This window comes from Xiphias gladius, chromosome 21 (assembly GCF_016859285.1).
Source record: "Xiphias gladius isolate SHS-SW01 ecotype Sanya breed wild chromosome 21, ASM1685928v1, whole genome shotgun sequence".
Lineage (NCBI taxonomy): Eukaryota > Metazoa > Chordata > Actinopteri > Istiophoriformes > Xiphiidae > Xiphias > Xiphias gladius.
In genome coordinates, this window is record NC_053420.1 from 13,830,802 (window position 1) to 13,854,197 (window position 23,396).

Here is a 23,396-nt window from a genome sequence, read left to right on the forward strand (position 1 = left end):
TCTCCAGCTAAAAGATTAAAATGCTGCTTACATGTCAATGCACATCATTAATAATAATCCAATAGTATAATGTAGTAGCCACAATAAATATTAGCCTATAAAACTCAGAAAGGGACGATTCTGTGTGATGAGTAGGCTTAATTTTACTTCTCATACTGTTACATTTTGCCTTTTAATGCGTCTGTGCTTGCAGAGTTTTTACAGTGTGTTATTACTACTCCATGTAAATATTGTTATTTGATAGAAGTACTTCTAATGTCACTTTTTTTTTTTTTTTTTTTTTTGCTCTTTTGTTTTTGTATATGTGTTGCTGGGAGTTGAATGTTTTGTAGAATAGCAGTGTCTTGTTATCCCGTGTGGGACAGGCCAGATATTTGGCATGACAGAAAAAACTAAGGACCTGTTTACCTTTACCACCTCTGACCACAAGTGACAACAAATAGGCCTGATAAAACTACATCATAACAACGTAAATGCAATAATGTTTCTGTCTAGTATCTTATCTTATTTTACAAGAAAATTTTAAGGGGCATTTTAAAGGCTGTAATTCTTTCTTCTAAAGAGATGCAACGTGTTATTTTTGACTAAAACACAAACGTTCACATTGCAAACTCTGAGCAACGGCGCCAGCACGGGTGTTTAGTGCAGGTCCTCGGAGAGAAAAGCGGTGCAACAGCGCCATCTAGTGTCACGGTAACGCAACGACGCCGAGTCGGCTGCGTCACTTCCCTTTCAAAACATGGCCGCACACTGAGAAATGTCACATTACTTCTTGTGCTGAAAACAAACCGCTTATAACCGTCTGTCTCATAGACTGTCCAGGGAATACACAAGAGGCGACATCAGGGCAGATTTCGCTTTACGAGGCTCAACATCCTCAGAGGTATTTCGCTTAATTTTGCTCATTTCTAGACAGCACGTATTCTACAAACCAGAGAGGCTAAAGTTAGCCGCTAGCAGCTCCAGAGGTGCACCGTGAACATCTAATGACATTGTGGTGTAGTTTAGTAGCCCTATAATCGTATTAATTTACTTTACATGTTTACTGTAAATGTGTGACGGTGTGAAACAATGATGGCGTTGTTTATAGAAAGTTTCAGAGCTAAATATACACTAGTTTAAAGGGGATTTTTTTTTTTTTTGTCTGTTGCAGGATAATCCAGTGAACACCATGGTCCATTTATGTGAGTATTCAGTATGAACAGGCACATCTTGGCAGCTGTCATGTTTCTGTCTTGTGTCAGCAAAGACTGGGGTGTAGTTTAAACAAGATAAGTAAATGTTATGTAACACTTTAATTATACAGCCCGACTATCACAGTGTAACTTCCTTGTATGAATAAGGCACTCATAAAATACTGTCCGGTTCCTACTGATATTTAAAGAAGAAAGCAAGACTATAGAGAACAAGGAAGTAACAACTGGGCATTTTAAAGGAAAGAAGAAATAGATTCAAATCCCAAGTATTTGTGTTTAATACTGAGTACCTACATAGTGAAAAAAAAAAGGGAAAACTTTGGAAAAATGTTGACAACCTTCTTCTTTTTCTATAATGAAAGAGTAAAAAGGGGAGAACAGCCTTACATTATATTACAGTGCAAATACCATATCTTAGTTTGATCTGTAATGTAAAATGCAGGTTGTAGTTTCACTCATTAACAAATGTTATTGCAATGTGCAAGAGGAAATACATTAAAAAGAGGGGCGCTCAATTACAAAAATTTGTTCCTAGCAGTAGCAGGCATTGAAGTCTAGCACTGCAACAACTCATAACAGGTAGGCTGGAGGAGAAAAAAGCCTACCTTTTGTCATGTGCACTGCTGTGGAAGGTTTCTGGTCATCTGAGGAGGAAAAACTAAAACATGATAAAGAAATATCATAACCTTTAGATCGAACATATGTGTAGCTAATGTTTAATGTGTAATGATGAACATATTAATTATTATTTAGATTCTTTTGCTTACCTAGTAAGAGCAGGGTAATGCCATTTCCCCAAACTTACCCAGCACCGGATCTTGTGGATAACCACTACTTGCAGAAGTACATAGTTAAATTTATTTCTGTTTTCCTCTAAAATGCCCAACTGCTATTCAGTTGTTCCCCCTAGTGTCATTGTTCTCTTCTATCGTCATAACTATAAGTATCAGTAGGAATATTTTATTGGTACATGACTCGTACAATGAAATCACAGTATAAATTGCAGGCTGTATTATTATAAAGTGTTGCCAAATATTACATCTAGAAAATGTGTAGCCAAACATTTATATTGGTTTAAGTATTACATTTTGTTTTGATTTGTTTTGTTGAGAAGTATTTCTTATATTTTGTCCACCACATTTATATTATTAGGATAAATTAAATGTTAGAAATAATTCACAACACAACACACAGGCTACAGCCTCCAAAATGATCATCAGGGTGAATCCACATCGCTCTAAAACCGTGTTAATAAAAACTGAACATTGTAAAGGTGGGATTTTAGTCTACATTAGTCTTAGCTAGGTGCGATTAAAGTGGCGTGGAAAACTACAGTTGGGTTGCTAAGTATGATCTCAATCTGTGATGTAAACAAGATTTCATGATTGGAGATCTGCTGCTCGGGAAATGACTTGCACAAGGTAGTCAAGACTTCCGACAGTGCAGCCTTTAATGTATAAAATGGGTTTTGCATCTCTCACTGATGCAGTGAGGTGTTAAACAGTTACAATATGCTCATTTTTTTGTCTTCAACAATGCTTCCTGTGCTCATTTCCTTCTGCAGCATCACTCCTCCTAAAGAAGTACCATGGGGGCTACGTGGTCATCCGACTGGCTCTTGCAGGCCACAAACAAGCTAACAGACCCTTTTATCGCATCGTGGCAGCTTACAACAAGAGGGCAAGAGATGGTAAATATATTGAGCAGCTGGGTTCCTACGACCCCCTCCCTAACATCTACAACGAGAAACTTGTCAGCTTCAACTTTGACCGACTCAAGTACTGGATCGGCTGCGGTGCACACCCTACAAAGCCAGTGGCTAAACTTCTAGGTGTGTATTCACTACACAAGGCTATAATTTCAAGGTGGATCCACATTGCACAATTTTTTTTGTCAGTTTGTCCAGAGAATTCCCCTGCCCATAATGATTTGTTGAATGAGGGAGGACCATCCATCCAACTTTTATGAGCACTAATCATTTTAGGGAGTATTCATCTTGAGAGATACCTCTTTTTGTTGACTGCTCTTTGAAATCTCTGACTCGTTTTTATATTATCTGCTACCATAAATCATCACTAGCGTCTAGTACTATTACATTTTCACTTTGCCCTCAAGCAAGTCATCCATGCTCTCTTGTTTAAAAAATTGAGGAGACACCGATCAAATATGCTATTCATGGTCTTAACATGCATCTAACGTGTCACATGGTTGGTTCTCCAAAAATCCACAAGTTGGGGTAATAACATGCTTATAACTAAATGTATTTAGGACAGTTACAAGGAATTCTAATTTTCATAAAATGATGATGCATCCGCTCCTTCAGTCCCTAAAATATTTTGGCAAGCCTGGGCAATGTCTCTGCTACAGTTAGCTGAAAAAGCTCATAGTGAAAGTTGTGGTCTTTCTCTCTCCCTTCTCTCTTTCGGCAGGGTTGGCAGGATTCTTCCCTCTGCACCCCATGACGATAACAGAGGCAGAGCGTTGTAGAGCCCAAACGGAGCTGACAGACACAGCAACAGCAAAAGGAACAGAGGAAGGTCTGGAGGTGGGACAGAAGCAGGCCGAAGTGTGAGAATTAAAGCTGGGAACTGTCTGCGACTGTTGAGTACCAAAGGATGTTGCCATTATTTGGGAAGAAAACTTATCGATTTTGTTTCCTGACATTTTGGCCTGGATTATTCGTGGAAATTTCAGAAATGGCATATTGTAGTCCTATTTGCTTCACTGGTCTTTATGAACAAATTATATTATAACTGATGCTTCATAAAATTCAGTGGCTTCATGTTCATGAGAGTGGAGTGCCATAACAGGCAGTTGTTTTTTTTCTATTTACTATTTTATGTGACTTAATTAAAGTATTTGAATATTATTGCATTTGTTTGGGGTTAAGTTGCAGTTTTTTCTCTGTTACGCTCTCTCTAACTTTTGTAGGACATTTAAGAACAATTCGCACCAAGAATGCCAGCACTTAATTTTATTTGTTTCTTTTGAAAATGACTCGTGAACTTTGCGACCCCCCCCCCCCCCCCCCCCCTTTGTCTGTTTTCTTCCTTTTTTTTTTTATTTGAATTTACACCATAAATCAAGAGTGAACGCCAGTAATGGGAAACACAAAGAAAGAAAGAAATCAGAAGTGGGTGGGTTTGTTGATATGATATTTGGTAAGTTTTACAGCACTTGGTTCCTTGTGGCGCAATAACAAATTCTCCTCCTATGTACTGTACTGTGTGTCATGGAAACACAGTACAATGTGTAAACTGGAAACTTACTGCTCGCTACCAGAAGTAACGTAAGGTTGGTCAGTATTTTTGGAATCATGATACAGTAAATCATCTGTTTTCTATTTCCAAGACACATGTATATTTTTTTTCTACTTCAAGCTCCAACACTGCCCACAAAAATGAAATGAAAACTTAATCAGTTTCAGACTTCTGAAAAAGTCAGTTGCAGAGTAGATTTAACCTGATTATGATGGGGAAAAAGCAATGGTTATAGCATATTGATCTCTATAAGACATAATAACACCTAGATGTACAAATCATTTAATGAAGTACCACCAACACTGTAATTGAACTGAAATATAATTCATATTTAAATTATGGTTTTTCACTAGTATACCGTATATAAACTGTTATCTGTTGTGCTTGTCACATGCTTATCCTCACAGGCGTTTTGTGCTTGAACAGGTTCATATCAAACCCACAAGTGTGGTATGTGTCAATCAGCTAGTGATAAAAAGACAAATTGGAGCCAAAACACACCTGACAACACCCAGGTGTCCATATGAGAGTCCAGCAAGAACAAATAAAAATCTAAAAATAGTCCTGCCATTGATAATGCTTTATTACCTTTGCGATTGTGGAGCAATCAGTTTGATCCTTTAACTTGCTGGCTTGCTGAGAATTCCCAACCTATGAAATTAAAAAGCAGCAGGGAACTGCTGAAAAATTATGGTCAGCAGTTCCACTCATGGTAGTTACCAATAGACATAAGAGAACATATTCGTAAAAAAAAAAAAAAAAAAGAATATCCCAAATAATTTCAACTGTATTATGAAATTATTGCAATCTACCATGATGCAGTGAGCAGAAAAATACTGTTGCGTAGCATTTCAGAAATTATTTCCAATAAGCAAACAAAGGCGTGGAGGTGCTCTCCATAGCTCATTTATTCTTGTTGCTATTGACACCAGTTATTAACCTGGCTGTGATCATGTCTAACAGTCTATTTATAGCATGACTATTCAGTTCAGTTGACTGTATTGTCAGTGTTTTGCTCAGTGTAATATTCCCTAAATTAGAGTCGTGTGACCTTCTCCATCATGTCCAGCTGATTATATAATAATTATATCAAATTATTTTAATAACCATCTATTAAAAACAGTTTTTGTACTTATATGTACAGGATGAATAAACTGTTTGCTGTGGATTTTACAAAAAAATCTGTAACAAAGCTGCAGAATTACACTCTACTGATGGATAAACAGGCAGTATAAGTCTAGGCTACCTCAGTGCTGTAAGACACTAAACATATATATCAACAGTGCAATGCATAACTGAGGAAACACAAAACAATACGCTTGTTGGAGCAAGTGTCACAAAATGTACATATTTCTTTATAATCAAAAAAGACAAATAAAATGCGGTTTCACTTTTAGAGAGCATTATGGTTCATACACTATATTTGTTAGCCAGCCCTTAGTGAATGAAAAATGCCAGCATTTGCATGACACATATCACTGGTGTCACTGACAATAAGTAATGGTTAATAATTTAACATTAGGTAATTACTCTTTTTTTGCTAGAATAACACCAACCAACCTCACCCACTCACACCTTAGTCCTTAGTCCTTGTCCACTTCAGCATTACTGAAGTAGACAAGGTAATCTTGACCTTTGTAAACAAACAAGTACAGGGTGTGAGTGTACTTTCAGGGAACTTCATAAATCCCTGCAATGCCATGTCAGAATATGTAGAAGGTTTGCCAAGGGAGGGCACTGCATCAGTAACAGCCTCAGTTTACTAGTTGATCATTGATGACACATTGGAAGTTCATTGGGCGTTTGCTGTGAGATTGAAATATAACAGAACAATTAAATTACTTGGCTTCGTGCATATGCATACATGTTCATGGAGCGAAAGACATTGCATCAATTGAAAAACTTCAGCTTTACATCTTTTGGATGATTACCTGAATGTAAAGGAAAATGAAAAAGTGGATTTACTTGCGATCCTGTAACTGGAGGAGGTTTTCCACCATTCTTATAATCCTTACTTTTTTGGTCATCATGCTCATTGCATTCTGTGTGGTCTTTGCACAAAAAAAGGGTAAGTGTGATTTCTGTAATTCTTTATTGCATAACCAGGTGAGCCACAATCACCTTAATTTACTTAAGAATAATTTTACACGTAACCCTCTTAACACTGATATCATTAGGCAGTATATTTATAGTTATTAAATTTTGACATTATTAGTTTTAGCCGTGACAATCTTTCAGGAAAAACTGCTATTAATGTTGAAAGTACAAATAGAAAGAATCTGCTCCTCGCTGTTAACATACACATTAATCCTCACACAATAACTTTCAGGTTATTTGTACTCAATAGATGTGTTATTTTTGGAACAGTAATTTTCACAAAAAATTACTTATTTTGGTTAGTTAATTAAAATTATAAGTCATCTGCAGTAATATTTTGTGCATTTTTTTGTGCCAAATCTTTAAGTCCAAATCATGACTTACATTGATTATCCCTTATATGACCTATATTACTGACTACAAATTTACAATTGCATAATTTTTTAAATACATCTTTACACGGATAAGTTATTACATTGTTCTGTTAGTTCATTTTTTAACGATTACGATCCTCTTAGTACTTGACTGTAAATTTTTCATTGGTGACATCTCAATTCAATGAAACCAGTACAGTACACATAACAGGAAAATAACTGATACTAACTGTATAATGACTAGCAGTTAATAATTGCAGAAATCGAATGTTGTAAGAATACGAGCATTACACAGATGTTAGATATGTGCCCCTTGAGATATGTAAAATAAAGCCTGTTCAACATTGAAAGAAGGGAGTTTAATTTTTGAGGGACCTTAGTTATTATTAAATTAAAACTAAATCTAAAAGCCAGCCTTTGCACTTCTGCAGTGAAAGAAAATGACGCTGACAACAAAAAAAAAACGGGGAAAGAGTGTGTCAATATTATTAACTTTGCAGAAAGGATTGACTTAGACTTTGGGGTAGTTCTAAGAAGACGTTGAAACAATAATATTATTACATACATATTGATTTTTGACATAAAACGTAGATTTTGATTCAAATTACTCTGCACTGAAAGATATATGTATCATGCACAAATTTTGTTTTGACAGGAAATCAAAATTCAAAACAAGATCAACCTGATGGAACATGGATGAAACCACAGATAGCGGACAACTATAAATGGAAGAATCTGACAAAAATAAACATGAAAATAAATGGACAGTCAGAGGTTTTAGAAATTAGACCTTTACAGGAAGAAAGACACCAACAGTATAAGACTGACTCACTAGAAACAAGAAAAATCAATATTTCCAGAACAATAATTGAACCTATGGTGTCGCTATCATCGACTGTTGTTCCCCCAAGTGAAACAACAACCATTAAAGAAACATCAAGGTTCATCTCTAGCATTCATCCTTCTTCAACACAGTCTATGCCAGCGACCAAGACAAGTGAATCCATAGGCTCATCACCTTCTTCCACACCTACCAGTGCCATCCAAACTTCAACCCTTCAGAATACTGAAACCACAAGATCAACTATGCAAAGTGCTTCCCCTACTGAAGTCTCAACAACTCTTTCAACACCACCGGTAACGTCCACATCAACAATTGAACCTACGGTGTCACTATCATCGACCATTGTTCCCACAAGTGAAACAACTACCATTAAAGAAACAACAGTGCTCACCTCTGGCATTCCACAAACTTCTATAGTGTTGCCTTCTTCTTCAACACAGTCTGTGCCAGTGTCCACTACAAGTGAATCCATAGGCTCATCACCTTCTTCCACACCTACCAGTGCAATCCAAACTTCAACCCTTCAGAATACTGAAACCACAAGATCAACTATGCAAAGTGCTTCCCCCACAGATGTCTCAACAACTCTTTCAACACCACCAATGACTTCCACATCAACAATTGAACCTACGGTGTCACTATCATCGACCATTGTTCCCACAAGTGAAGCAACTACCATTAAAGAAACAACAGTGCTCACCTCTGGCATTCCACAAACTTCTATAGTGTTGCCTATTTCATCAACACAGTCTGTGCCAGTGACCACTGCAAGTGAATCCATAGGCTCATCACCTTCTTCCACACCTACCAGTGCCATCCAAACTTCAACCCTTCAGAATACTGAAACCACAAGATCAACTATGCAAAGTGCTTCCCCTACTGAAGTCTCAACAACTCTTTCAACACCACCAATGACTTCCACATCAAAAGTTGAACCTACTGTTTCACTATCATCGACTGTTTTTCCCACAAGTGAAGCATCTACCATTAAAGAAACATCATTGCTCACCTCTGGCATTCCACAAACTTCTATAGTGTTGCCTTCTTCTTCAACACAGTCTGTGCCAGTGTCCACTACAAGTGAATCCATAGGCTCATCACCTTCTTCCACACCTACCAGTGCCATCCAAACTTCAACCCTTCAGAATACTGAAACCACAAGATCAACTATGCCAAGTGCTTCCCCTACTGAAGTCTCAGCAACTCTTTCAACACCACCAATGACTTCCACATCAACAATTGAACCTACGGTGTCACTATCATCGACTGTTGTTCCCACAAGTGAAGCAACTACCATTAAAGAAACAACAGTGCTCACCTCTGGCATTCAACAAACTTCTATAGTGCTGCCTATTTCGTCAACACAGTCTGTGCCAGTGACCACTGCAAGTGAATCCATAGTCTCTTCACCTTCTTCCACACCTAACAGTGCCATCCAAACTTCAACCCTTCAGAATACTGAAACCACAAGATCAACTATGCCAAGTGCTTCCCCTACTGAAGTCTCAACAACTCTTTCAGCACCACCAATGACTTCCACATCAACAATTGAACCTACGGTGTCACTATCATCGACCATTGTTCTACAAGTGAAGCAACTACCATTAAAGAAACAACAGTGTTCACCTCTGGCATTCCACAAACTTCTATAGTGTTGCCTTCTTCTTCAACACAGTCTGTGCCAGTGTCCACTACAAGTGAATCCATAGGCTCATCACCTTCTTCCACACCTACCAGTGCCATCCAAACTTCAACCCTTCAGAATACTGAAACCACAAGATCAACTATGCAAAGTGCTTCCCCCACAGAAGTCTCAACGACTCTTTCAACACCACCAATGACTTCCACATCAACAATTGAACCTACGGTGTCACTATCATCGACCATTGTTCCCACAAGTGAAGCAACTACCATTAAAGAAACAACAGTGCTCACCTCTGGCATTCCACAAACTTCTATAGTGTTGCCTTCTTCTTCAACACAGTCTGTGCCAGTGTCCACTACAAGTGAATCCATAGGCTCATCACCTTCTTCCACACCTAACAGTGCCATCCAAACTTCAACCCTTCAGAATACTGAAACCACAAGATCAACTATGCAAAGTGCTTCCCCCACAGATGTCTCAACGACTCTTTCAACACCACCAATGACTTCCACATCAACAATTGAACCTACGGTGTCACTATCATCGACTGTTGTTCCCACAAGTGAAGCAACTACCATTAAAGAAACAACAGTGCTCACCTCTGGCATTCCACAAACTTCTATAGTGTTGCCTTCTTCTTCAACACAGTCTGTGCCAGTGTCCACTACAAGTGAATCCATAGGCTCATCACCTTCTTCCACACCTACCAGTGCCATCCAAACTTCAACCCTTCAGAATACTGAAACCACAAGATCAACTATGCAAAGTGCTTCCCCTACTGAAGTCTCAACAACTCTTTCAACACCACCAATGACTTCCACATCAACAATTGAACCTACGGTGTCACTATCATCGACCATTGTTCCCACAAGTGAAGCAACTACCATTAAAGAAACAACAGTGCTCACCTCTGGCATTCCACAAACTTCTATAGTGTTGCCTTCTTCTTCAACACAGTCTGTGCCAGTGTCCACTACAAGTGAATCCATAGGCTCATCACCTTCTTCCACACCTACCAGTGCCATCCAAACTTCAACCCTTCAGAATACTGAAACCACAAGATCAACTATGCAAAGTGCTTCCCCTACTGAAGTCTCAGCAACTCTTTCAACACCACCAATGACTTCCACATCAACAATTGAACCTACGGTGTCACTATCATCGACTGTTGTTCCCACAAGTGAAGCAACTACCATTAAAGAAACAACAGTGCTCACCTCTGGCATTCCACAAACTTCTATAGTGTTGCCTTCTTCTTCAACACAGTCTGTGCCAGTGTCCACTACAAGTGAATCCATAGGCTCATCACCTTCTTCCACACCTACCAGTGCCATCCAAACTTCAACCCTTCAGAATACTGAAACCACAAGATCAACTATGCAAAGTGCTTCCCCCACAGATGTCTCAACGACTCTTTCAACACCACCAATGACTTCCACATCAACAATTGAACCTACAGTGTCTCTATCATCGACTGTTGTTCCCACAAGTGAAGCAACTACCATTAAAGAAACAACAGTGCTCACCTCTGGCATTCAACAAACTTCTATAGTGCTGCCTATTTCGTCAACACAGTCTGTGCCAGTGACCACTGCAAGTGAATCCATAGTCTCTTCACCTTCTTCCACACCTACCAGTGCCATCCAAGCTTCAACCCTTCAGAATACTGAAACCGCAAGATCAACTATGCAAAGTGCTTCCCCCACAGAAGTCTCAACGACTCTTTCAACACCACCGGTGACTTCCACATCAACAATTGAACCTACGGTGTCACTATCATCGACCATTGTTCCCACAAGTGAAGCAACTACCATTAAAGAAACAACAGTGCTCACCTCTGGCATTCCACAAACTTCTATAGTGTTTCCTTCTTCTTCAACACAGTCTGTGCCAGTGTCCACTACAAGTGAATCCATAGGCTCATCACCTTCTTCCACACCTACCAGTGCCATCCAAACTTCAACCCTTCAGAATACTGAAACCACAAGATCAACTATGCAAAGTGCTTCCCCCACAGATGTCTCAACGACTCTTTCAACACCACCAATGACTTCCACATCAACAATTGAACCTACGGTGTCACTATCATCGACTGTTGTTCCCACAAGTGAAGCAACTACCATTAAAGAAACAACAGTGCTCACCTCTGGCATTCCACAAACTTCTATAGTGTTGCCTTCTTCTTCAACACAGTCTGTGCCAGTGTCCACTACAAGTGAATCCATAGGCTCATCACCTTCTTCCACACCTAACAGTGCCATCCAAACTTCAACCCTTCAGAATACTGAAACCACAAGATCAACTATGCAAAGTGCTTCCCCCACAGATGTCTCAACGACTCTTTCAACACCACCAATGACTTCCACATCAACAATTGAACCTACGGTGTCACTATCATCGACCATTGTTCCCACAAGTGACGCAACTACAATTAAAGAAACATCAGTGCTCACCTCTAGCATTCCACAAACTTCTATAGTGTTGCCTTCTTCTTCAACACAGTCTGTGCCAGTGTCCACTACAAGTGAATCCATAGGCTCATCACCTTCTTCCACACCTACCAGTGCCATCCATACTTCAACCCTTCAGAATACTGAAACCACAAGATCAACTATGCAAAGTGCTTCCCCCACAGATGTCTCAACAACTCTTTCAACACCACCAATGACTTCCACATCAACAATTGAACCTACGGTGTCACTATCATCGACTGTTGTTCCCACAAGTGAAGCAACTACCATTAAAGAAACATCAGTGCTCACCTCTGGCATTCCACAAACTTCTATAGTGTTTCCTTCTTCTTCAACACAGTCTGTGCCAGTGTCCACTACAAGTGAATCCATAGGCTCATCACCTTCTTCCACACCTACCAGTGCCATCCAAACTTCAACCCTTCAGAATTCTGAAACCACAAGATCAACTATGCAAAGTGCTTCCCCCACAGATGTCTCAACGACTCTTTCAACACCACCAATGACTTCCACGTCAACAATCGAACCTACAGTGTCTCTATCATCGACTGTTGTTCACACAAGTGAAGCAACTACCATTAAAGAAACAACAGTGCTCACCTCTGGCATTCAACAAACTTCTATAGTGCTGCCTATTTCGTCAACACAGTCTGTGCCAGTGACCACTGCAAGTGAATCCATAGTCTCTTCACCTTCTTCCACACCTACCAGTGCCATCCAAGCTTCAACCCTTCAGAATACTGAAACCGCAAGATCAACTATGCAAAGTGCTTCCCCTACTGAAGTATCAGCAACTCTTTCAACACCACCGGTGACTTCCACATCAACAATTGAACCTACGGTTTCACTATCATCGACCATTGTTCCCACAAGTGAAGCAACTACCATTAAAGAAACATCATCGCTCACCTCTGGCATTCCACAAACTTCTATAGTGTTACCTTCTTCTTCAACACAGTCTGTGCCGGTGTCCACTACAAGTGAATCCATAGGCTCATCACCTTCTTCCACACCTACCAGTGCCATCCAAACTTCAACCCTTCAGAATACTGAAACCACAAGATCAACTATGCAAAGTGCTTCCCCCACAGAAGTCTCAGCAACTCTTTCAACACCACCGGTGACTTCCACATCAACAATTGAACCTACGGTGTCACTATCATCGACCATTGTTCCCACAAGTGAAGCAACTACCATTAAAGAAACAACAGTGCTCACCTCTGGCATTCAACAAACATCTATAGTGTTGCCTTCTTCTTCAACACAGTCTGTGCCAGTGACCACTACAAGTGAATCCATAGGCTCATCACCTTCTTCCACACCTACCAGTACCATCCAAACTTCAACCCTTCAGAATACTGAAACCACAAGATCAACTATGCAAAGTGCTTCCCCTACTGAAGTCTCAACAACTCTTTCAACACCACCAATGACTTCCACATCAACAATTGAACCTACGGTGTCACTATCATCGACTGATGTTCCCACAAGTGAAGCAACTACCATTAAAGAAACAACAGTGCTCACCTCTAGCATTCCACAAACTTCTATAGTGTTGCCTTCTTCTTCAGCACAGTCTGTGCCGGTGTCCACTACAAGTGAATCCATAGGCTCATCACCTTCTTCCACACCTACCAGTGCCATCCAAACTTCAACCCTTCAGAATACTGAAACCACAAGATCAACTATGCAAAGTGCTTCCCCTACTGAAGTCTCAACGACTCTTTTAACACCACCGGTGACTTCCACATCAACAATTGAACCTACGGTGTCACTATCATCGACCATTGTTCCCACAAGTGAAGCAACTACCATTAAAGAAACAACAGTGCTCACCTCTAGCATTCCACAAACTTCTATAGTGTTGCCTTCTTCTTCAACACAGTCTGTGCCAGTGTCCACTACAAGTGAATCTATAGGCTCATCACCTTCTTCCACACCTACCAGTGCCATCCAAACTTCAACCCTTCAGAATACTGAAACCACAAGATCAACTATGCCAAGTGCTTCCCCGACAGATGTCTCAACGACTCTTTCAACACCACCAATGACTTCCACATCAACAATTGAACCTACGGTGTCACTATCATCGACTGTTGTTCCCACAAGTGAAGCAACTACCATTAAAGAAACAACAGTGCTCACCTCTGGCATTCCACAAACTTCTATAGTGTTGCCTTCTTCTTCAACACAGTCTGTGCCAGTGTCCACTACAAGTGAATCCATAGGCTCATCACCTTCTTCCACACCTACCAGTGCCATCCAAACTTCAACCCTTCAGAATACTGAAACCACAAGATCAACTATGCAAAGTGCTTCCCCTACTGAAGTCTCAACAACTCTTTCAACACCACCAATGACTTCCACATCAACAATTGAACCTCACGGTGTCACTATCATCGACCATTGTTCCCTAAGTGAAGCAACTACCATTAAAGAAACAACAGTGCTCACCTCTGGCATTCCACAAACTTCTATAGTGTTGCCTTCTTCTTCAACACAGTCTGTGCCAGTGTCCACTACAAGTGAATCCATAGGCTCATCACCTTCTTCCACACCTACCAGTGCCATCCAAACTTCAACCCTTCAGAATACTGAAACCACAAGATCAACTATGCAAAGTGCTTCCCCTACTGAAGTCTCAACGACTCTTTCAACACCACCAATGACTTCCACATCAACAATTGAACCTACGGTGTCACTATCATCGACCATTGTTCCCACAAGTGAAGCAACTACCATTAAAGAAACAACAGTGCTCACCTCTGGCATTCCACAAACTTCTATAGTGTTGCCTTCTTCTTCAACACAGTCTGTGCCAGTGTCCACTACAAGTGAATCCATAGGCTCATCACCTTCTTCCACACCTACCAGTGCCATCCAAACTTCAACCCTTCAGAATACTGAAACCACAAGATCAACTATGCAAAGTGCTTCCCCTACTGAAGTCTCAACGACTCTTTCAACACCACCAATGACTTCCACATCAACAATTGAACCTACGGTGTCACTATCATCGACCATTGTTCCCACAAGTGAAGCAACTACCATTAAAGAAACAACAGTGCTCACCTCTGGCATTCCACAAACTTCTATAGTGTTGCCTTCTTCTTCAACACAGTCTGTGCCAGTGTCCACTACAAGTGAATCCATAGGCTCATCACCTTCTTCCACACCTACCAGTGCCATCCAAACTTCAACCCTTCAGAATACTGAAACCACAAGATCAACTATGCAAAGTGCTTCCCTACAGATGTCTCAACGACTCTTTCAACACCACCAATGACTTCCACATCAACAATTGAACCTACGGTGTCACTATCATCGACCATTGTTCCCACAAGTGAAGCAACTACCATTAAAGAAACAACAGTGCTCACCTCTGGCATTCAACAAACATCTATAGTGTTGCCTTCTTCTTCAACACAGTCTGTGCCAATGTCCACTACAAGTGAATCCATAGGCTCATCACCTTCTTCCACACCTACCAGTGCCATCCAAACTTCAACCCTTCAGAATACTGAAACCACAAGATCAACTATGCAAAGTGCTTCTCCTACTGAAGTCTCAACAACTCTTTCAACACCACCAATGACTTCCACATCAACAATTGAACCTACGGTGTCACTATCATCGACCATTGTTCCCACAAGTGAAGCAACTACCATTAAAGAAACAACAGTGCTCACCTCTGGCATTCCACAAACTTCTATAGTGTTGCCTTCTTCTTCAACACAGTCTGTGCCAGTGTCCACTACAAGTGAATCCATAGGCTCATCACCTTCTTCCACACCTACCAGTGCCATCCAAACTTCAACCCTTCAGAATACTGAAACCACAAGATCAACTATGCAAAGTGCTTCCCCCACAGATGTCTCAACGACTCTTTCAACACCACCAATGACTTCCACATCAACAATTGAACCTACGGTGTCACTATCATCGACCATTGTTCCCACAAGTGAAGCAACTACCATTAAAGAAACAACAGTGCTCACCTCTGGCATTCCACAAACTTCTATAGTGTTGCCTTCTTCTTCAACACAGTCTGTGCCAGTGTCCACTACAAGTGAATCCATAGGCTCATCACCTTCTTCCACACCTACCAGTGCCATCCAAACTTCAACCCTTCAGAATACTGAAACCACAAGATCAACTATGCAAAGTGCTTCCCCTACTGAAGTCTCAGCAACTCTTTCAACACCACCAATGACTTCCACATCAACAATTGAACCTACGGTGTCACTATCATCGACCATTGTTCCCACAAGTGAAGCAACTACCATTAAAGAAACAACAGTGCTCACCTCTGGCATTCCACAAACTTCTATAGTGTTGCCTTCTTCTTCAACACAGTCTGTGCCAGTGTCCACTACAAGTGAATCCATAGGCTCATCACCTTCTTCTTCCACACCTACCAGTGCCATCCAAACTTCAACCCTTCAGAATACTGAAACCACAAGATCAACTATGCAAAGTGCTTCCCCCACAGATGTCTCAACAACTCTTTCAACACCACCAATGACTTCCACATCAACAATTGAACCTACGGTGTCACTATCATCGACTGTTGTTCCCACAAGTGAAGCAACTACCATTAAAGAAACAACAGTGCTCACCTCTGGCATTCCACAAACTTCTATAGTGTTGCCTTCTTCTTCAACACAGTCTGTGCCAGTGTCCACTACAAGTGAATCCATAGGCTCATCACCTTCTTCCACACCTACCAGTGCCATCCAAACTTCAACCCTTCAGAATACTGAAACCACAAGATCAACTATGCAAAGTGCTTCCCCTACTGAAGTCTCAACAACTCTTTCAACACCACCGGTAACTTCCACATCAACAATTGAACCTACGGTGTCACTATCATCGACCATTGTTCCCACAAGTGAAGCAACTACCATTAAAGAAACAACAGTGCTCACCTCTGGCATTCAACAAACATCTATAGTGTTGCCTTCTTCTTCAACACAGTCTGTGCCAGTGTCCACTACAAGTGAATCCATAGGCTCATCACCTTCTTCCACACCTACCAGTGCCATCCAAACTTCAACCCTTCAGAATACTGAAACCACAAGATCAACTATGCAAAGTGCTTCCCCTACTGAAGTCTCAACAACTCTTTCAACACCACCAATGACTTCCACATCAACAATTGAACCTACGGTGTCACTATCATCGACCATTGTTTCTACAAGTGAAGCAACTACCATTAAAGAAACAACAGTGCTCACCTCTGGCATTCCACAAACTTCTATAGTGTTGCCTTCTTCTTCAACACAGTCTGTGCCAGTGTCCACTACAAGTGAATCCATAGGCTCATCACCTTCTTCCACACCTACCAGTGCCATCCAAACTTCAACCCTTCAGAATACTGAAACCACAAGATCAACTATGCAAAGTGCTTCCCCTACTGAAGTCTCAACAACTCTTTCAACACCACCGGTGACTTCCACATCAACAAGTGAACCTACGGTTTCACTATCATCGACCATTGTTCCCACAAGTGAAGCAACTACCATTAAAGAAACAACAGTGCTCACCTCTAGCATTCCACAAACTTCTATAGTGTTGCCTTCTTCTTCAACACAGTCTGTGCCAGTGTCCACTACAAGTGAATCCATAGGCTCATCACCTTCTTCCACACCTACCAGTGCCATCCAAACTTCAACCCTTCAGAATACTGAAACCACAAGATCAACTATGCCAAGTGCTTCCCCGACAGATGTCTCAACGACTCTTTCAACACCACCAATGACTTCCACATCAACAATTGAACCTACGGTGTCACTATCATCGACTGTTGTTCCCACAAGTGAAGCAACTACCATTAAAGAAACAACAGTGCTCACCTCTGGCATTCCACAAACTTCTATAGTGTTGCCTTCTTCTTCAACACAGTCTGTGCCGGTGTCCACTACAAGTGAATCCATAGGCTCATCACCTTCTTCCACACCTACCAGTGCCATCCAAACTTCAACCCTTCAGAATACTGAAACCACAAGATCAACTATGCAAAGTGCTTCCCCTACTGAAGTCTCAGCAACTCTTTCAACACCACCGGTGACTTCCACATCAACAATTGAACCTACGGTGTCACTATCATCGACCATTGTTCCCACAAGTGAAGCAACTACCATTAAAGAAACAACAGTGCTCACCTCTGGCATTCAACAAACATCTATGGTGTTGCCTTCTTCTTCAACACAGTCTGTACCAGTGACCACTGCAAGTGAATCCATAGGCTCATCACCTTCTTCCACACCTACCAGTACCATCCAAACTTCAACCCTTCAGAATACTGAAACCACAAGATCAACTATGCAAAGTGCTTCCCCTACTGAAGTCTCAACAACTCTTTCAACACCACCAATGACTTCCACATCAACAATTGAACCTACGGTGTCACTATCATCGACTGATGTTCCCACAAGTGAAGCAACTACCATTAAAGAAACAACAGTGCTCACCTCTAGCATTCCACAAACTTCTATAGTGTTGCCTTCTTCTTCAGCACAGTCTGTGCCGGTGTCCACTACAAGTGAATCCATAGGCTCATCACCTTCTTCCACACCTACCAGTGCCATCCAAACTTCAACCCTTCAGAATACTGAAACCACAAGATCAACTATGCAAAGTGCTTCCCCTACTGAAGTCTCAACGACTCTTTTAACACCACCGGTGACTTCCACATCAACAATTGAACCTACGGTGTCACTATCATCGACCATTGTTCCCACAAGTGAAGCAACTACCATTAAAGAAACAACAGTGCTCACCTCTAGCATTCCACAAACTTCTATAGTGTTGCCTTCTTCTTCAACACAGTCTGTGCCAGTGTCCACTACAAGTGAATCCATAGGCTCATCACCTTCTTCCACACCTACCAGTGCCATCCAAACTTCAACCCTTCAGAATACTGAAACCACAAGATCAACTATGCAAAGTGCTTCCCCTACTGAAGTCTCAACGACTCTTTCAACACCACCGGTGACTTCCACATCAACAATTGAACCTACGGTGTCACTATCATCGACCATTGTTCCCACAAGTGAAGCAACTACCATTAAAGAAACAACAGTGCTCACCTCTGGCATTCAACAAACATCTATGGTGTTGCCTTCTTCTTCAACACAGTCTGTGCCAATGTCCACTACAAGTGAATCCATAGGCTCATCACCTTCTTCCACACCTACCAGTGCCATCCAAACTTCAACCCTTCAGAATACTGAAACCACAAGATCAACTATGCAAAGTGCTTCCCCTACTGAAGTCTCAACGACTCTTTCAACACCACCAGTGACTTCTACATCAACAATTGAACCTACGGTGTCACTATCATCGACCATTGTTCCCACAAGTGAAGCAACTACCATTAAAGAAACAACAGTGCTCACCTCTGGCATTCCACAAACTTCTATAGTGTTGCCTTCTTCTTCAACACAGTCTGTGCCAGTGTCCACTACAAGTGAATCTATAGGCTCATCACCTTCTTCCACACCTACCAGTGCCATCCAAACTTCAACCCTTCAGAATACTGAAACCACAAGATCAACTATACAAAGCGCTTCCCCCACAGATGTCTCAACGACTCTTTCAACACCACCAATGACTTCCACATCAACAATCAAACTTACAGTGTCTCTATCATCGACTAATGTTCCCACAAGTGAAGCAACTACCATTAAAGAAACAACAGTGCTCACCTCTGGCATTCCACAAACTTCTATAGTGTTGCCTTCTTCTTCAACAAAGTCTGTCTCAGTGACCACTGCAAGTGAATCCATAGGCTCTTCAACTTCTTCCACACCTACCAGTGCCATCCAAACTTCAACCCTTCAGAATACTGAAACCACAAGATCAACTATGCAAAGTTCTTCCCCTACTGAAGTCTCAACGACTCTTTCAGCACCACCAAAGACTTCCCCATCAACAATCAAACCTACAGTGTCGCTATCATCGACTAATGTTATTGAAAGTGAAGCAAGTACTATTAAAGAAACAACAGTGCTCACCTCTAGCATTCCACAAACATCTATAGTGCTGCCTATTTCGTCAACACAGTCTGTGCCAATGACCACTACAAGTGAATCCATAGGATCATCACCTTCTTCCACACCTACCAGTGCCATGCAGAGTTCAACTCTTCAGAACACAGATATATCCGGAACAGCTATGCAATCTTCATCATCTGCTGTATATCATAACTCAACTCCTACAATTACAATCCACACACCTTCTACAGTCTCATCCAACACGAAACCTTTGACGCAGTATACTGCAGCAACAAATGAAAAAACCAGCAGTCCACAAACATCTACACGAACTGCATCAACTTCAAAGGCTTTGACGTCAGCTGAAATCATCAGCAGTAACACAGTTACAACAGTTAGTCATTCAGCATCTACCATTACCCCCCTCTCAAATGCTACCCTCACTGTGACAACAGCATCTACCACTCTTCAGTGTAGAGATGAGGACTGTCAGTGTGTTCAGGGTACCTGTATATTTAACACGACACTTGGAAGGTGTCACTGCCACTGCCAAGACTTTGTCTTTGGTGATAGGTGCTCTTTTGGAGAAAATGACACCTCTGCTCATATTGGTGAGATTTTTCATCCCCAAATACAGTTCTTCAAAAAATATTTATTAACTGATGCAGTAATAAGTTGCTTTTAGCAATATGTTCCTTTTAAATTTCTACCCTTTTGGCTTTGAAGTTTCTTACTAAGTTTTGAGTGTAAAATGTTATTGCAATGTATATATAATACCATTTCAATGTCAATACAACAGTGTTATATTTTTTTGTAGATACCGGAGCAATACAAACTCGAAAAGCAAATTTTACTTTGTCAATCCAGATGTCTTTTCAGCCAGCTTTTAACAATTTAAGCTCACCTCCATCCCTAGAATTCATCGACATATTAGAACGACAGGTAGAGATTTTTTTTTCTCCGTTGCATGACATAATGATCATTACACAATAAGTGCTCCAATTTCAGAAAATTTGCTCATGTCTTTTAACTTATTACTTAATAATGAAATAATTGCAGATCCTTGTTTTATAGTGGGTGTTTTGCTCTCTAGCGTCTATGATGTTAATATCCAAAAACATGGATTTTTTGCCATAACTGTGCTTTAATAGCATTTGTTCTGTTCTCCAGCTCGAGGACCTATGCAAAAAAGCAGATCCACAAACCTTTAAAAAAGTGGAAGTCATCGCATTATTGTAAGTGTTTATTAAACTTTACTGATGTAAGTTACTTTTTTATCAAGTACAGGCTGTTTTCTTTTGGTGATTTGTTTCTATTTTTATACTGTAGAGAGGGAAGTGTTGTTGCAGAGAGTGTGGCGGAGTACAGCTATCCAAACAATGAAACTCAAATCCAGTTTATCAACACTCAGCTTGATGGGGTGTTGACTGATATCTTGAATGACACAAGTAACCTCGATAAGATTTCTCAGGCCTTTAATAACAGCCGTGTGAAGTTAAATGGACTCACCTTCCAACCACCTACAATTACCAGTAAGTGTACTGGTATTTTTCAGTTCAAAACGTGTGCCTTTGACATGTTGCTGCTTTGTACAGTCAGTGTTTCTTCATTCAATATTTGTCCAAAATTTTATATTTGTATTATAATACTTGTACAAAATGATTAATTTATCACTTTTTTTATCATCATTTTTTTATCAATCAGATATTACAGATCTGAAGCCATATGTTAACTGCACTCAGTTTGCTAATTACACTGCTGAGATAAGTAATGGTCAATGGCAGTGTGTTGGACCTTGCAAAACAAACCCTGATTACTGTCATCAACATGGACAATGTGTCAATGAGATTCTCAAAGGGCCCATCTGTAGGTAAGACAAAACATCTGTTTTTATTTTATTGCAAGAAGATTAAATATGTTTAATATGTTTGCCCATGATATAAATTTTATTAGTCTAATTCACTCGTGTGGCTCTTTAACCCAGGTGCTTTGAGTCTAGCTTGAAGCAGTTCTATGGCCCACAGTGTGACCTCTTCCATTGGGGTCCAGGTTTCTATGGAGCACTGTTTGGATCATTGGCAGCAGCGCTTCTGCTTTTGATTATCATTGTCATTGCTGTCATTGTCAAAAAGAAATATATGGGAATTTGGTGAGTTGTGATGCCTTAGATGCATCTTCTAATATAGTTGTATGCAAATAGTCAGCAAATTGTTTTTTTGCCAGTAATCATAAACTAAAAATACTGACATGTGAAACTTATCATACTGTTTCTCTATTTTAGGAAAAGGAGTAATTCCTATAACAGAAGACTGTCTGCTTTTGAGGAAGACTTCTTTGACTTCTATGATACAGGTGTGTCCTGGTCTGGTTTTTTTTTTTTTTTTTTTAATTAATTACTGATTTATTTTTTTAAAATACAGCAAAAAATTCTTCAGCAAGGACTGTTAACATTTGCAGTTTCAACATGATCATTTATTTTGTCCAGGGAGTCCCAATTTTGGATTGGCAGGCTCTTACACATCAGGGAGTTTTAGGCCGCATCTAGAAAATGTTGACACCCAGTTGCAGGTATTCTTGTTTAATATTCTGGTATTACATACATAAAGTCTAAGTAACTACTGTGCCCAGAAGATTATTGAGAACAAGAACAGGTAAATGTAAGATCATATGTAAAATAATGATATTCATATGTGATTCTTCTTCTGTTTCTTCAGGTCACAACAAGACGTCCAGAGGTTTTGAACATCAACCCTAGATGAAGGCTACAGTCTGGAGAATTTAGTTTTAATTAGAATGTTTTCCATGTTAGCAGTTAAGAAAGATACAGATCAGTATGAGTTATGAACTGTGTGTAACACATGAAATAATATACTAGTGTACTGCTTTTTATAATATTTATGATGTTAATATCAATAATATTTATATATATTTATATATATATAAATATATATTTTATATATATTTATATATATAATATTTAATATTATAATATTTATGTTAATTGTAATGCACGATACCCTCAAATAAAAATGAACATGTAAATTCAGACTCCAGTGTTTTTAATTCACACAACAGCCATTTATTTTTGTAGTTATTTGTTTGAGTTTTTAAATTTCTCCTCATTAAGATGTCATTTTATTTTATTTTTAACGAACAAGCATCGGTCTCCTGCAGTATTGAGAAGACACAAGGTTAAAAAAAAAATACAAACATTTAATTCTGTTTCTTCCTGAAACTCTTGCCTAGGAGTTGTTTCAGCACTGCTGTCTTCATCATACAGGAACATTTTTGACCCGATGGCTTTTGCTGTAAGCATTGTACGTCTATATTTACTAAGAGTGCACAAGATAATTTCAAAAATGAGTTCACATACAATAATCTATAGCCCACACACTCAGTAGGTTGACTTCAGTCTGGCTGTGGACCAAAGTACAATTTAATTCAGACCTGAAGCAAAAATTCACTTTAACCTGACTCAGATCTCCTGCAAGTGACACATTGCTATCATGTCA

At 40.1% G+C, this 23,396-nt stretch overlaps 4 protein-coding genes across 4 annotated transcripts; all 4 read left to right on the plus strand.

The window, feature by feature from the left end:
- Nucleotides 1–697: 697 nt before the first annotated feature.
- On the plus strand, nt 698–4,070 carry mrps16 (mitochondrial ribosomal protein S16). Its single transcript, XM_040158603.1, has 4 exons — nt 698–883; nt 1,154–1,184; nt 2,761–3,027; nt 3,626–4,070. The coding sequence occupies exons 2-4, from the start codon at nt 1,172–1,174 to the stop codon at nt 3,766–3,768; spliced, it is 423 nt and encodes a 140-aa protein (XP_040014537.1). The 5' UTR covers nt 698–883; nt 1,154–1,171; the 3' UTR covers nt 3,769–4,070.
- A 7,036-nt stretch (nt 4,071–11,106) lies between these two features.
- Nucleotides 11,107–15,192, plus strand: LOC120807235 (mucin-5AC). The gene is made up of 2 exons (XM_040159003.1): nt 11,107–14,412; nt 15,071–15,192. Exons 1-2 carry the CDS (start codon nt 11,412–11,414, stop codon nt 15,190–15,192), a joined length of 3,123 nt encoding a protein of 1,040 aa, XP_040014937.1. The 5' UTR covers nt 11,107–11,411.
- Nucleotides 15,193–16,317: 1,125 nt separating this feature from the next.
- LOC120807236 (cell wall protein DAN4-like) lies at nt 16,318–17,667 on the plus strand. Its single transcript, XM_040159004.1, has 2 exons — nt 16,318–17,335; nt 17,587–17,667. The coding sequence occupies exons 1-2, from the start codon at nt 16,358–16,360 to the stop codon at nt 17,665–17,667; spliced, it is 1,059 nt and encodes a 352-aa protein (XP_040014938.1). The 5' UTR covers nt 16,318–16,357.
- A 3,003-nt stretch (nt 17,668–20,670) lies between these two features.
- Nucleotides 20,671–22,767, plus strand: LOC120783262 (mucin-3B). Its single transcript, XM_040116130.1, has 8 exons — nt 20,671–20,826; nt 21,055–21,119; nt 21,214–21,416; nt 21,589–21,754; nt 21,869–22,033; nt 22,166–22,236; nt 22,370–22,452; nt 22,599–22,767. Exons 1-8 carry the CDS (start codon nt 20,752–20,754, stop codon nt 22,641–22,643), a joined length of 873 nt encoding a protein of 290 aa, XP_039972064.1. The 5' UTR covers nt 20,671–20,751; the 3' UTR covers nt 22,644–22,767.
- The last annotated feature ends 629 nt before the right edge of the window (nt 22,768–23,396 follow it).